We start from the raw sequence: 16,513 nt of genomic DNA on the forward strand, positions 1-16,513 counted from the left end.
GTTTTTTTTGAGTCAAATGTGTTTTCTCTACTGTTAGAACTTAATTGCCTGTCTTCCGCTGTTTAAGAGGTTATTTGCTGAGTTTTGCAATTCATCTCTTGTGCTTGTGGGATCATCAGGCAAATGTGCAAGACTCCATATAGTGCCATATAGACTCCAAATATGCAGAACCCAGTAGCTGTGGAATAAATATCTCCTTGTGGGATTGTGCTTTCAATTTTACATTTACGTTTTGCTTTCATTCCCTCATGTTTGGGAAAAAAAACCAGAAAAATAAATATCCTAAAACTAGCAAATGGCAACCAATGTTCTTATGTTTTCCCAAGTCTTCATGTAGCATGAAAAATCATCTGTGTGAATTCTCTTCCTGATCACAATGAGATGTTAAAGCTGAAGCCTCAGTGTGAGTTTTCAAATCCCAATATCAACAGTGTTGCTGCTCAGCATTTTAACAAGCGTGCCCAGCTAATGTGCCTATTCCGCATCCCATCCCGCCTCACGTTATTCATGACTTGTCAAAAACATCAGCTTAGTTGCAAATGCCTCCTTTACAACTTTTGCCTTGTGCTGACAATATATTTGATACACAGAAAAAGAGAGGTATTGGGATAGTAAAAAGGAAATGGAACTTCACATAAAAAAAAAAAGAACAATGTGGGTGTTACTGCATATCTTTTACATTAATTTAAAACGTGGTTTGTAAGTGTAGATGAATACTACTAGGGACTCTAGTACTAGGGAATAAAACCAAAAAGAACACTCTTGAAACAAAATTTATTTTGTTAAAAAATGTATTGACTATTCCAAATACACATGTAAGAAATTAGTTGTTTACACATTAATTTATCAGTCTTTCTATGAATGAATAGTAGGGATGAGAATGAATGTACTTTACTAAACTGAGATTAGAACTGAGGGCCTTCTTCCCTAACAACAGCTGCCAGGCAGATGTGTTGTTGCAGTAAGTTTGCAGTTCTTCTTTCTTTGTCCTTTCTTTGGGCTGTCTAGGTAGTAGTAGGTGGAAAATTCCAGCAGTTGTGAAGTTGTCCTGATTGTTAACTTCAGAAGCTGTAACTTCAGTCTTGCTTTACCTCGTCTTTTAAAAGACAACATGGAAATCCTGAATGAGTCTATCAGGATGATCTGCACATGAGATAGTAATAGCTTCTGTGTGGTTAAACCATCAAATTTAGTAACAATTGAGGGAATCGGAGAATCAAAAAATACCTGTTAAAGTATTTGTACATGAAACGGTCTGTGGAAACTGGTAACTGTTGAGATTGTGATAAAGATGATGAAGTCTCATGTTACTGAGCGTAAAGTGATTAGAGGAACAGAATTTTCTTCTTGTGACCGTTGCTGGTTCTAGAAATCAGTACTTCAGAAAAAAATGCTAAGTAAGAACTAATATAGATGATGGTCTCCTTTCCTAGTCTACCAGACTGCTATATCTGTTAGCAAAATTTCCAGAATTGTTTTTCTGTTTTGTAGAGTCAAAACATGTATCGGGCCTTAGGTGGAATGCAAAACTACTTAAATTCTCCTTCTGGCACCACATGTAGGTGAGGACATTGTTTTAATCATGTTTTACAGGTGGAGCAGTGGACATAGTCTTCCAGTCTGGTAACCTTCAAAAGTGATCTCTCTATTTGGGTGCTTACCTCGAGGTGATTTGTTTGCCAAAGACCATAGTGTAATACAGAGGGCTTCTCTAATATACGTTCTCTGTTGCTTATGCATTCTGGGTATATCAGATGGCTTTGGAATTGTAGTGAGTACTCCTGTTGGTACAGATGGAGAATAAGCATTTTGTACAACCTGTTCCATGTGGTGCTTAGGGCATGCTATCTAGCCATTTCTTTCCCCATCTAAAATTCTGATAGAGGTGATCCTCTACTCTGAGCACAAGGTGTCACTCTGTGAGCCTTCTGGAAGTTCTGACTGAAGGTTGAGCTCAGTGGAAACCTACCTGTAAGTTGTTTTGCAGTTGTTGCTGGCTGTTTTCTCAACTTTCCTCCCAAAACTTTAAATGAAGTATTGTGCCATGTAGTCTTTGTGTGATGATACAGTCTATCAGCTGTACATTTGTACTTATTTCAAGTTCTAAGAATAAGATGATAAGCTCTTCTCCAAAGTTTTTTTCACTGATGGCCAATAAAACAAGCGAGCTGGAGGACAGCTTTTTTTATAAGGTTTGTTGATGGATGAATTCATGGGAAGTTTTAGTATTGGTCAATCTGATGGAATTGCTCTGTCAGTTGAAGGTCTCCACATGTAAGAGAGTTGCCATAGTCCTGTGTTACAAAGGTGAAGATGTGATTGCCTGTCCTGGTAGGACGGTGAGTTACAGAAAGTGAAGAAAATGAGCAGGCTGTCTAATGATAAACCAGAGGCTAGTTTGCCTCCGAAGGGAATGGTGCTGTTATTGGCCTAGTGCTGGCTTATCTTACTCTGTAGCGAACCCGTGTGCGGAGCTGAGTAAACAAAAACTACTCCCTTTACTATGATCAGTTTTGTGCTGGTTTAACTGCCTGCTGAGACAGCCCTGGTGGAGGAAAATGTGGGGAGAGGGGTGGGAGAGTGGGATCGTCGCTTTTGACAGCAACGAGCTGACCTACCGTATCGCACATTCTTGCTTGTTTGTATGGAGAAGTAGAAAACAGCAAAGGAACCTAGGCAGACTGCTTTGGGAAGCCAGAATGATGGGCAGGAAAGAGGACTAGAAGGATAGAATGTCAGAGGAGAAAGCTACTTCTCATCTGGAGGGAAGCTGAGTGGCAGGGCGGAAAAGACTGGTGATTTGCAGGAAAACTTTTGTTGGCAGGAAGAAGTGAGGTACTTCTTGGAGGATTTTATTTGACCTCGGTCTAATCAAAGACTGGTGAAGAAGTAGAGGCAAAAAGTACGTCTATGTTTCAGTTGCATCCCGCTTTTATGGGCTATCTCAAGTAAGAGCAGCTTTAGAATTCTGCATGCAGGACATGTCTTACAAATTTAGGCTGTCGTTGCCTTTGCTAGGCCAAATCCCACACAGTGAAATTCCTGGGGGAGGGTGTGCTTAAGGTATGTGGAATTCCGTCTTGGTCTTACTTGCTTGTCTCCAAGCTCCGTGAAGGCAGTGGTACCAGCTGAAGCCTGCAGAGGCCATGTAGTTGAATCCCAGACAGAAGTCTGGAGAACGTTCAGCTGCAGGGAGGGAGTTCTGTTAGCATTTTCTGTGACGTGGCAGCTTTTGTTCAGACTGGATTTCTCTTTTTCTCTTTTGTGAGGGTCCACAGCTTCTTAACGAGAAAGCAAAATCGGGTGTTTTAGGAAAGTACTCTTTTAGTATGAGTAGCAAATGTGAGCTGGTTGAGAAAACAACAATTCCGAGATCATTGCCAGGATTGTTTGCCTGGAGTTGTTCTTAGAAAAATCAAAGCTAGGGAACTGGTGTAATTCCATGATTTAAGCAGTCAGGGGGTTGACTTGCTGTGAGAATCAGAGCAGATGGGGCACGGCGTGAGGCCCAGAAACACAGCAGTTGGGTCAGGGTCTGGCAGTGAGTGCTCTGGAGGCTGGTGGCTGTGCCAGGGAACTGAATTAAACATGCTCCTACCAGGGATAAAAGTGATTAACTCCAGTGATTCTGGTATATATTCTATATCGGCAACTTCTTATTCCTTCATTTCCTGGGGATGCTACAGAGTGCTCCATTAGACAGGCATTTCCAGGTTAGTCCTTTTTAAATTAATGTTTCAAACAGGTCACTGTTTATGTACAGTATTGGTCTAGAAGAGACTCTCAACAGAACTGCATGGAGCAGGTTTTCTTACATTGTTTGTTTACTTACTCTACTTGCCTCTAGGGAACTTGGGTGCATCTTTAATTTTGACATTTCTTCTTCAAAGGTGTTTGTGCACCTAGACTGCAAGTTGCATAAGCAAAAGAGTAAATGTTTCCCAGCAAAATGACCGTATCTTTTTAGTAGCTGAAAATTTAAATAGTTTTAAGTAAATATATAGTTGTTCTTGGTGTTACGTAGTGGCTGTAGAACCATCCTTACCAGACTTCCTTTATGAATTTGGTAGAACATAAGATGGAGAAAGAACAGGAAAATTACTCCACGGGTTCTGTTCAGTCTCAGAGCCAACCTCTTGCAGGTATTGTGCAGCGTGCATGTAGGCTTACCTAGGTAGTTCCTCATGCTTACCAGAGCAATAATCAGAAGGTAAAAATGAGTACAGCAGGGAGTATGGCTATTATAGGAAGGAAAAAGACTATGTTACTGATCCTGTTTTGGTGTCTAACAGAAGTTTCACTCATTTTAAGTTTGATCTTTCATTTATAAAAAAAACCCCAAACCAAAACAAACCCAACCCACCCAACCAACCAAAAAAACCAAATAAAAAACCCTCAACCCCCAAACACTTTTATGTTGTAATTTTTAGAGTATGCATGTGTATGCTTGATTTATGTGTTAACTGCCCAATATTATTATAGCATGCAGTACATATGACGGTATTTCTATATTTAATTTCTCTTGAGTGAGAAATTCTAAATGTTTCAAATTTATATCGAGTTATAAGTTAAGCTAATTGTTAGAGAAATCCTGTATTTTTAAATCGTGTTAGTAGGAATTAACAAGGTGGAATGTATAACAATTCTTGAAGGATTGGTGTGGTAGGTAGATGGCTAAATAATTAGAATAGGTTGTGACAGAATGACCTGATGTTTTCCTGTTAAAAGAACAACAGTTTCTTGTGGCAGCAGAAGTTCAGCTTTACAGCTTCCTTAGCTTGCTTTCTGGCTGTTTTCAAAATCTAGGTATCCTTGACCTGCTAGCCAACATGTCCTTAAAACCTGGTACATGGTACCTTTTTTTTTTTTTAGTATGTTTTTCCAATGAAAGTGAAATTAATTCAAAGTTAAATTAAAAGATTCTATTTAAGCAAATTCCTAGTGTTGGGGTTCTTAATCTAAAAATATTGCAGATTATGTATTTTGGAGAAAGGTTTTAGTATTATGTAGCAAGCTTGCTGAATCCAACATATCTTTCTGATTTGTGGAATGAAAAATGGTTTAGGGCCTGTATTCTTGCACTGATATCTGTTAATATGTATTTTTATGTGGAGTTTTTTACATGTTTGGGATATAGTCTATTGAGACTGTTAATAGAAGGTGATACTATGGAAAGTCCAGGTTGGTGGGTTCTTGGTTTTTTTACTGTGAACTATTACAGTTTTGATTTTGTTGTGGTTTATGTTTTGGTTTCTTTGTTTTCTGAAGAGCTAAACTTTAACTACAATTGAAATAATAAAGCTGTCTGTTTAGATTCTGATTTCCAGTTGTGTGCTGTGGGCAAAACTGCACAAAAAGTGAAATTAAGCCTTTCCAAGAGTACAAACATTCTAAATATTTTTAAATGTTATAAATTACGGTATTCATAAGCCTAAATAGTCTTGTAAATGTTATCTACTCTAATCCTGTGTTTCTTTGAAAACTCTGTCTATTCTGTGTCTTCTAGTTGTGGTTTTTTTTTTTCTGGTGCTCATCAGCTTAAGGTGAGCAAGCCAGATTTGGCCTAAGACAGTGTTTAATAAAAACAGTTCTGTAACAGGGTGGCAGGTATTCATATGTTACATGTTAGCTGGTATTTTCAGAGCATCCCAGTAGCTTTAAATGCCCAAACCTTGGGCTCTGAAAAATTCCTGCCTTTGAATACAGTTGAGAATTCATTTGAAATATGTTTGGATGGGTTGAGTGGGTTCTCTAACATAGATACTTTCTGTTCCCAACTGTCTCCTGTGTGTCTGTCACCATAAAAAGGGATCCAAATTTCGTAGCAGTTAGTAGAAAGATGTCAGTTAACTCCCACAGAATAAAGTACATTTAGGTTTAAGAGCAGATGTACTGGAATTATGTACATCTCTCTGCCTGTATTGAACTGGTGTCTTAGGAGAGACTTTTATAGTCATCTCGGTTTTAAAAGTTGTATCAAAATAGGTGGCTGGATTATTTTATAATTAATGTTATTTTCATTTTAGAAAAGAGGATTCTTTGCTTCTGTTATTAAGCACTAGGGCCATATCTGCAGCAGAACGCTTTGGTGTCATAATCACTGGTTGTAGAATTTTACACTACCAAGTTTGGTTGTTTGTTGGTTGGGGTTTTTTTTATTACATTTCAGAATGCTTTTGAGAATTTTCTTTTAACGCAACTAGAAGTTCCAATTAGTTGTGCTTCTCAACATGTAGATATTTACATGGAGAAACTCCTGCAGATCTACGTGGGAATGTTTGTAGAATTTAAAATGAAAATGTTTTTCTTTACTTAAAAATAAAAATGCTTTTGATAATGTTTGTAGCTGGAGCATGGAAAAACTCTTGTAATTTCAGATTGCACGATGCACTCCAAGTAAATGAAACCTATTTTCAGCAGTGCTAGTAGTCCTCAGGTACTCAAGCAGCCTCCAATATATTGGTTTTTGTAATTTATTACCTCGTTTCTCGTGCTTCTGTAGGTTCCTTCAGGCAATGTCCTCGGGCTGCAGATGCTACAAGTTATATTCAGCTCATATTCGCGTAACAGGAGAGAAAGCTTAGCACTTTTTGACTGTCGGGAACCCGATACTGATTTGTAGATGTCCTTTATGGGCTGTGCTGAGATGGAGCCTTACAGCCGTCGCAGACAGGGCTGTGTAAGGCCAGTGCCACAGCCTCCGGCCAGCCCAGCGTGGGGAAACCGCTCCTCTGAGCCGAGGGCTGTCCTGGAAGCCCCTGGCAGATTCATTCTGCACTGCTTCTCCTGATGCTTACTTCAAAACTAGCACTCCTCTGAGCAGATCGAGTTCCTCAGTCTGTGGCGCTGTACCGAGAACAGGTGTAGACATAGCTTAATTGTGTCTGTCATACCCCTTGTAAAAATCTGAATGCTTTGTCATCCTTATTTTTCTTTGCAACACCCTTGTGAGATTGGTTTGGATTGTTGTCTTAATTTTTTAAAATGGGGAACTGAACCATGCTAAGATTATTTATTTCATCATTGACCAGATTCAAAGCCAAGAGAAAACTTTGACCAAAATTTTAACTGCAAATATCAATCACTTATATTTGGCCTATGCAATGTAGTTTGATTTTCTTACAATTAATTTGTTTCTTGTCATAAGCGGAGAGTTTATTTTATTTATTTATTTATTGCTAGAATATATGGTCATAATATAATTAGTATTAGTATTACCCTCGAGTTTTACTGTAAACACCTCTGCCAAGAATTCTGTTGGGGCAGCTCTGGAATTCCTGTTGGAACAGACTTAAGAAGCTCCACCCGATGTACAGCTTCTTTACGTAGAATAGATGGGCCTTGATTGTGATAATAAGTTACTTTAGTGAAACGGCTAGTGCAAGAGCTTTGCATATTTCACTGTATCATATTTTCATAGAAACCTTCTGAATGATGATCAGATATTAGTAATGAAATAATAACACCACTGAATATGCTAATAGTTCACATAATACAAACATTATTACACATCTCCTTTACCTTCCTCCTACAGATGGGTTTTGTACAACATAAAAATAAACAACACTTAAAAGAAGCCACGACATTCATACTATTTGTGGTATGAATCAGTGTGGTAGTATTACGCAATCCAGCTCGGAAAGTATTTAAGAAAAGGAGGGCAGGAAAGAAACAGTGAAGTGCGAGAGTGGCAAAGTAGTGGTAATTTTTTTAAACATTGGAAATTGGAGAAAATTGGGCACCAAGAAGATTTTGATAGTGTAGGGCAGCTGTTGCTTCAGATCTGACTGAATTGGGTTACCCACATTTTATTTAGAAAGTGATTAGTTGTCATTTGACATATATGTATCTGTCATCCTTCAGTTGCTGGAGAAGTTTTTTCAAGATTTTGTTTCCTTCTCTTTCCCCATGCCTCTTCCTCCCTGAAGTGAGATGGGGCTAGGTGGTAGAGGAACAGGAGGAAAAGAGGATGAAAGAGGGTCTTTTGGCTTTCCCCTTTTTTGGTGGCTGAGACTCTGAGCAGCAGCAGAACGAGACAGGCCTGAGTCTATCAACTTTGTCTCCTGCTGTTTATTAAAACTATAAGCACCTGGAAAGGAGCAGAGGTGCTTTCTCTGCTCTCTCAGGAAGATTATTTGGTCTGGGTTTACAGTTGCACAGTTGTGTTTGTCTAAGAACAGCAAGGGGTTTACATTTTGAAAAAAGACAGTATGACAATGTCTTCAAAAAACCCCTCCCTTTTCTGAGAGCATTAGTCTCTGAGGAAACAAATGACTGAGGAATTTCACTGAGCTGCACATCTGCCACTGTTGGAGAATATCAGGTGTTTGTATAATAGTCCACTTGCATTCGTATCCTATTAACGTCCAATACCTTCTTTCCTGTTGTTCCCCAAGTGGACTTGTTAATGGTTATTCAGCTTGCTTTATTTGCTTTATTTAGCTATCAACTTCTTATTCATGATTTTTTTTTAATTATTTTTTTACCAACGGCTACTGTTGAGAATTCTTTCAAAATACTTAATCTTACCTCAGTTTTGAAAAAGAAAAAAGGCAGTGGTGGGGAACAACCCCTCAGAATATTTTCTCCTGAGACTAGTTTTCTACCCCAAATTGAGCCTAAGGTATGTTCTTGAGGTTCTTGTCTTCACATAAAATAGAAAATGGCATTGGTCATAGTGTTCCTGACCTTTTTTTGCCTGGATAGTATGTTTAGGGTCATTTGCATGCATCTCTCCAAAAAGCACATTGTATAAACTTGTAAATTTTATCAGATGCTGTAAGTATTTTCCATATCGATTTGGTTGTAGCTGTCTTGGCCACCTGCAGTCGGTGCCAGCGTATTTTTGATAGTACTGCCCTCCTCCCCCTTTTGTGAGTTTCATTAAACAATTGGACCAAGCAAGCTTCTTAAGAGAGTTTTGTAGTCAGAATGTTTGGAGATAGGCTTGAAGCCAGTCAATCAAAATACTATTTCACTTTTCTGCTGTTTTCTTTGTCCTTTATTTGTTTTTCCTCTTTAGCTTACTGCTGTTCAGTGGCAAAAGAAATTTCCTTGACCTGTCCTGAGTAAAATGGAAATTTAAGCAGCCATTGATCTAGTCAGAAGAGAATTATTTGAATTCTTATTATGTCACCTTTTTAGGCGATACTGTGAAGATCAACAGCAGGATTCAGCTCTCCCTTGTGTCCGTCTCTGCTAGTAGAAGTGTTAATAATGGCATGAAAATAGAGGTTAGCACTTAAAGAAAAATGTTCCCTTCCTTTCCATAGTCTTTCTGTGTTGTAATTTCTTGCCAACCTCATAGCTCCTTTGTTGAATTAACAATAGTTGGCTTATTGGTTTTAAATGTCTGTGCATTAATGCATTTCCAGATTAGACAGAGTTAGTATTCCTTTTCTTCTAAACTAAATTGTTGTTTTTTTCTTCTCTGTTCCCAATTCTCCAATCCTTCTTCCACTTCCATCCTTTCCCTGCCCCCATTTTCCCTCTAAAAATATCCTTAGGAATGACTTGCTGATGGTGTGCCGCCAGCTGAATATGGAGGAGTCGGTCGCGGAGATCATGCACCAGCTGGGAGCAGATGAAAATGGAAAAATTTCCTTCCAGGATTTTAGTCAGTGCCGCATGGAACTGGTACGAGAAATCAGGAAGGAGGAAGTGGAGCTTTCTGTGAAATCGGATGACTCTTGTAAAAAGAAAAAGTTAAGGGATAGGATAGCTTCCTGGCCAGCTAGCAGCAATAACAGTTTAGGTAGGTATGACTTTTAAATATCCTGTTGGTGTAATTTAACAAAGGATAAATGCCAGGGGTTTTGTTACCAATTTTACTGGCATCAGGACTTCCCCTAAAGGGCTTTGTGAATATGCTGTGGCATAATTTTTTCATATATTAGAGTGCCGTTGTAACTGATGCAATCTGGTCATTGGTATGTAGACTAGAATGTGTGCAGAACATCCTCTTCGAAAAACCTCCTCGAAAAGTTGCACAAGACAACTATTTTTCTTGAAAGGACAAGATCTGCAGAGCTCAGCTGGTGGCTGAAGATCCAGTGAGCAATTTTGTTGCCTCTAACGCCCAGACAGGTACGTAGGTAGAAATACTAAAAAAGAGGAGAGAGATAACCTTAGTCTTTTGTCTTTCAGATGTGATATACTGTAGGAATATGGATGTTTCTTGGATGCTTTGAAAATCATTCCACTTAGTTCAAGATCTTGAGTGCTGGAAGTGCCTTGTGATTTAGAGAATACAAAAATTCTCCTTTCCTTTTGCCCTCCCTCCACCCAGAAAAAAAACCCCAAACCCAAACATCCTTGCTATGCCATCTACAGAAACATGGGAGGTAGGGAGGGAATGTCTGTGTCATTGAGTCCAGTCCTTGATAGCACTGTGATCAATCGGCATTAGATCAGAAATGTTAACACCTACAAAATGCTTCCTTTCACCCTGTAGCAGATGCAAGAGAGCAGAGGACACAACTTCTGTGGTCAAAATTCCTAAAATGCAAGGTACTATGGAAAAAGCTGGGGATGTTGTCAACGCTCTAGCTCCCTAGAGCAGCTGCATACTAGCTGAACATGACTGCTGGCCCATGATCTGGAATTGACCTACATCCATGCTTCAGAAGGTGGCCATCAGCCTCTGATTGTATTTAGAGCTGTGTCCCCTCAACCTTTCATTTAGACTACATGAGCCTAGACTTTTTTTAAAATACTTTTTTAATGAAAGATTCTTCATTAGTCATCCCAACAGTCTTTCTTTGCATTTGTCATAAATTAAGTTAGGAATATTTTTTTACAGTCAAATATACTTCATGCGTCTTCCTCGAGAGCTTGCTTGTCCGTGTTTTGGCTCCTCATGGAACTGACCTGTTGTCAGAGTCCAGTTCTCTCTGACCAGGTTCTTTGAGATATTCCAAGTGTGTCGGGTGTGCTGTTCAACATCAGATTTACTTATCTGAAGATAGTTGCTGTTACACGGGATTTCTGATTTAGTGAAGTGATACAAAATACACTGAAAACACAATACAAATATAAGTTACTCATAGCAGAATATAGCAATTGCAATAGACAGTTCAATCACAGTACCAACGTGATTCCCAGTGTCTCTCTAATATGCCCACCATCATGACACAGGGCATCCCCAGTCTCGCTGGGAGGACATATGTGGGTTGAAGGCAACTCAAGCCCATTGCTCTGTTTGAAATTGTTTTGTTAGTTGTTCATGTTTTTATAGTCTTTATGTTGGGCTGAGCCACGTATACACCTCCCCCATGTTGGCCTGGCTAACTCAGGGAGACATTCACACTCTTTTAATGAACTGGGGAGAAACACACCACTGATTGACTCAGCTGTTGATAGCTGTTTACCTAAAGCAAAGACCACCCTCAGGTCAGCGTGGTGTTGAGATCAAGTCGGCTTCTTTGCAAACAGCTGTGATCAGTAAAACCCTGCATTATTCCCTGAGCTTCATCGGCACGTTACCCTGGCCCATCTCCTCTGAGCCTTCTTCCATGGTAGGGGTTTACTGGTCAGTCACACCTGTCTTTATTTTTTCAGCAGTCAGTCTGCTAGAATGTAAAATTTGGCATGTGTTGGGTTTGGGGTTTGGTTTTGTGTTTGGGGGTTTGTTTATTTATTTATTTATTGGGGGTGGGTGGGTTTAGCATGTTATTCTCTCTCCTAGTAACTCTGCATGTATTTTTGGCTGGTCATCTCAGCCATTCAAATTTTCCTTGTTTGTTTTGTATCCTTGGTGATTTCCTTATCCTCTTGCTTTTTAGATTGACTGCACTTCTCCCTCACCATCCCATCATCTCATGCTCATTGGCTTTTGGCTTGGCATAGCAAATCTGTTTCATAGCTCTGTTTATTCTCCATCTCATCTCTTTTACTGCTTCAGTCATATTTTGTCATAGAGGTATTTTGTTGTTAACATTTCCTCTGTTTATCCTTCTTTCATATATATTTTTGAATTGCAAGACGATTAATTCCGTAGCGTCTATGCCCATTTCTCCATCACTGTGTGTACTGTATCTTCATCATCCTTGGGCTCAATTGTATTTCCAGCCCATGAATCTCTTTCAGGAGCTATATCAGACAACAGTTAAGAACCAAGATGATGCCTAATATCTTTTTTTACTGGGTTAATGATGGTGTGTGTTCCCTAGCTCATAAAATTATCTTCTGCCTCTGTTGCCTGTTTTTTCAATGCTGCCAGTGTTGTATTTTCCGGCAAAACAGAAAACTCTTCTGCCCTCAGACTGCTGTACAAAGTTTCCCTGTTTGCTGACCAGATTTCTAGCAACTTGGGTTTTAAAATCTTCTTTCTTAGACAGACCAGCCTAATAATTATGGTTTGTAATAATCAAGGCTAAAGACAGGTCCTAAGCTTTACCAGAGGAAGGTCTGCATTAGTCTCAAAATGTATCCCACAAAGAAATCCTTATTAATTGCTGCCAAAAAAGTCATACATGAACATTCAAAATTGTTAGTGCATACAATTCAATCCGTACTGTTTTCTTCTATTTTCCAATTCCTGTTAGCTGTACAAGAGTAATGTAATGCATTTTTAAAGTTGGTGAGTGAATTCATATTTCTTTTCATAACTTTTTTTTCAAAAGTTAAGTCCAGAAGACCTTTGAATTTCCTGCCTTGGTATATTTTGCTCTGTGCTGATGAAGCCTGACTATTTTACTGTACTGTGTTTTTAAACCTATGGGGAATTAATTTTTTTGTACTTGTCCTGCCTTGACTCTTGCAGATTCTGTAAGACTTTTTAATAATTAGAGAACATATGGAGATGCTTCCCCATGTGAATAAAAAACAGGGTGGTAGGAAATAATAATAATGAGCCTTTAGAATGCAACTGTTTTTTATTTGGTTGTAAAAGAAAACCATTGTGGCAGCACTGTTCAAGATGTTCTACAGATCTTTTTTTTTTTTTTTTTTTTTTTAAAGAGTCAAGGAAACACCACTGTAATGTATTTCTGTGATATAAACACTGCACAGAGTATGAACATAATGAGAGCTGAGGAATTATACTTGCAGTCAAGCTTGAATTACAATTTGCATTTGCTTCCATGCCTTTCCTGTCTTTGGGGTCTCATGTATGCACTCACTAGTAATCAGAGTTGACTGTGTTGTATTGACTGTTTGCTATTGCTTTCTAAACATTGTTTAAGACAGAAGACATCATCAAACATATAAACTTGGTGGATATTCTTTTTTTTGTGTATCTTTTTTTTTTTTTTTCTTTCAGAAAAAGAACACTGTTTTTAATAAACATTATTTTCAAAGATAGTATACAGGGCTTTTTTCAAGGCTAATTTCTACGTAATGTGTCAGCTGCAGATAATCCTTGAAAGCTGTTATCATCTATCCATGTGGGGTGCATAAATTAAAAAATTTCAAAATTCATTTGACTGTCACTGAGTAGCAGGAGTCCTTGTGATCTGGAGCAAAGGAATCCAACTTCTGTAATGGTGTGTAATTGTGCAGGGATTAGCAGTCAGACAGCATTTTGTGCAGGCTTTTCTTGTGGCTGTTCATAATTTCTTAACAAAGAATGCAAAAACATATGCATATATATAAATAAAAGATTATACTTGCTACCTATAATTTTTGCATTTCATTATAAAGAAAATAACTGGAAAAAAGGTCCTAAGAAAAATTACATCTAAATTACTATTGAACTTCATCTCACCCATCATTTTTTATTCTAATAGTTTTGCCCAATAAATGTTTCCACTCCTGTGTTTCCAGGGGGGATGGAGAAGTAAGGAAACCAGCTGACTATTTTAGTCAAGGTACAAGACTCAGGTTTATTAATACCCAGTCATACATGTGCTCAGTAAGCCAAACCTGCATCCCTATCTATGACCTTGACAATCAAATGAGTGTACAGATTTAAAAGTTTAATCTTTTATTCAATTGCATGAATAAAGACATTTTGCAAGTTATTAGAGTGATGCTTTTTGCTGCTTGGATATCAGCAACTGAAAGCTATTATAATGTATTGTAGTTCTTACCCTACACTATTACTGTCAATGGGAGCTTTAACAATAATTTGCAAGTAATAACCAGTAATTTTTCTATAAGTGAAATGGAATGTGAACTCTGTTAATGTTTCTTCTGACATTGTTTAAAATACAATAAAAATGAATAAATCACTTTTGAAAATGTTGCTGGAATCTTGCAGTGACCATATGCTACCTGACTCTTTAATACATCATTTCAGTAGGAAATACAGGAAGAATGTCAGTTACTGATGAGATCTGTGGGTCCTATTTCCAGTTATGGAGACCAAAAGCCATGATGGGTACAATAAATCTGTGTGAATCATCTAGTGAGTGAGGGAAGTGGATTGCTTGGTGAATGAGAGCCTATAATACAACAGAACTACACCTCATGATTTAAGGCAGGAAGTCGCCTGAACAGTTGTGGCTACTGTCAGGTTTGTCAGTGTTACATAGTTTTATATGTCTTATATAGAAACTAGAATTAGAATTATTTATATTGTATGTTGTATAGATTTGTCTAGCTCTTTACAGGTAATGAGCAAATTGCCATTTTCCCCATGATAAAAAATATATTTCTAGTACCCACTGTTTTTGAGGATGAACAAGAAATTGTACTGTTTATGAATAAATCCTTTCTTTAGAAAGGTGAATGGTTTCCTGTCCCACTGAAAGCTGCATGTACTTACTGATCTGATTTCATATTCTAGATAAATAGTTATGAATACCAGGGTCCATAAGCATTCTTCAGCTGTAGGTTAGTAGTTAGTAATTAATTCATAGCCAACTCCTCTGTTCTCTTTACTGAAAGTAAGTCCCTTGAAAATTTGATATGATAATTTATTTACTTTGTGGATCAAGCGTGAGAATTAGTCAAAGGAATAGTAGAAATTCAGCTTCAGATTAAACTTATTGGTAAGCTTGAGAGGCAGGCCAGTTGAGGCTGAAAAATCATTACAAAATGACAATGACAGACAACAAACTCAGGCTGTTTTGTTTGTTTGCTTTGGTACTCACAAATTGAAGTCAGATCCAAACTGAGATTGACTTGAGTGGAAGATAATCCAGAGGGGAAGGTGGTTGTTCATATATAGAGAAAATTGCCATATGAGGGAAAATAACTTTTTTCAAAAGTACAGTGCATACAGTACAAATACTGTACTTGGAAGGTATGTTGGAACTTCACCTAGCCTCTGTATCATTTCAGGTTTTGTGTGCCCTTTTTCCTTATTTTTTCCTCCTTTCCTTATATACCCCGTTGTACTAGCGATCATTAATTTCCAGGGAAAAAAGGATTATTGTGTCCCTTACTATAGACTTCAAATGAAATATTAGATTGAGTTCCTGAGTACAATGCAGTTGTTAGTCATCAGTGTTCTGCCAAAATTTAGTTTGGTAATTAAACAACACTGGGTTCTAGGGGACCTGGGTTTCTAGACTGTTGATAAGTCTTTCTCATCTTCCATTTCTTGTGTCTGAATAGAGGAAATAGTTGTTGTGTCTCAATGATAATCTTAAATCATTTCAGATTCAAGGACAGGTGTATGAAGGTGTCATGGATAGTGTGCTGCTTTTTGTTTTCTGTTTCATCATTTCCTGTATGGCCAATGCCAGTCAGCTGGCAAATACTGAAACCACAATAGTTTACACACGTGCATGTCTACAGTAATTGAAATAAATTTGAGGAAGGTCATTTGACGGAAATTCCACAAGCATTTGATAATATGCATGGCTTAGGCTACTGGTTTAAGAAGCCCAGCTTCTTCATCCACAAAGTTGTGTTTCATGACTGGGAAATTGTAATGAGAAGAACTTTTTCTTTCACGAGACACTTCACTAAATGTTTCGCTTTCTCAAGACTTTATAAGGAATGAGTTACCTGATACAAACCTTGATTGTCTACTTCATGATTTTGTTCTCGGCAAGCTCATTCTTTTATCTGTCCAATTTTTCTGTAGGCATTCAGTTTATTTTTCTTAAGATTTTAAGTAGTTTTTATACTGGGTAAAAATCTGTTTAGAAAAATATGTCATGGAGTGTAAAAAATCAAAACACAAAAGCCTAAAAAAAGAGATGTTAGCATTGCTTTAGTGTCCTGGTTTCAGCTGGGATAGTTAATTTCTTCATAGTAGCTGGTATGGGGCTCTGTTTTGGGTTTGTGCCGAGAACAGTGTTGATAGCACAGGGCTGTTGTCGTGACTGCTGAGCAGTGCTCACACAGAGTCCAGGCCTTTTCTGCTTCTCACCCCACCCCACCAGCCAGCAGGCTGGGGGGGCACAAGGAGTTGGGGGGGGGACACGGCCGGGACAGCTGACCGCAGCTGACCACAGGGATATTCCACTCCATATGGTGTCATGCTCAGCAAATAGAGCTGGGAGAAGAAGGAGGAAGCGGGGGACGGACATTCGGAATGATGGCGTTTGTCTTCCCAAGTGACCATTACAAGTGATGGAGCCCTGCTTCCCTGGAGGTGGCTGAACACCTGCCTGCCGGT

General features: G+C 38.4%; 1 protein-coding gene across 2 annotated transcripts in view; it reads left to right on the forward strand.

The window, feature by feature from the left end:
- The window catches only part of MCC (MCC regulator of WNT signaling pathway), a 220,625-nt gene that overhangs the window by 12,975 nt on the left and 191,137 nt on the right, over positions 1-16,513 (forward strand). The window contains exon 2 of one of the 2 annotated variants that reach the window (XM_049794828.1): positions 9,507-9,754. The exons of the other annotated variant lie outside the window; for it this stretch is intronic. Within the exon in view, the coding sequence (XP_049650785.1) occupies positions 9,507-9,754 (248 nt within the window). The remainder of the gene's footprint in view (positions 1-9,506; positions 9,755-16,513) is intronic. 2 annotated transcript variants of the gene reach the window in all.

The sequence above is a fragment of the Accipiter gentilis genome, chromosome Z (assembly GCF_929443795.1).
Source record: "Accipiter gentilis chromosome Z, bAccGen1.1, whole genome shotgun sequence".
NCBI lineage: Eukaryota > Metazoa > Chordata > Aves > Accipitriformes > Accipitridae > Astur > Astur gentilis.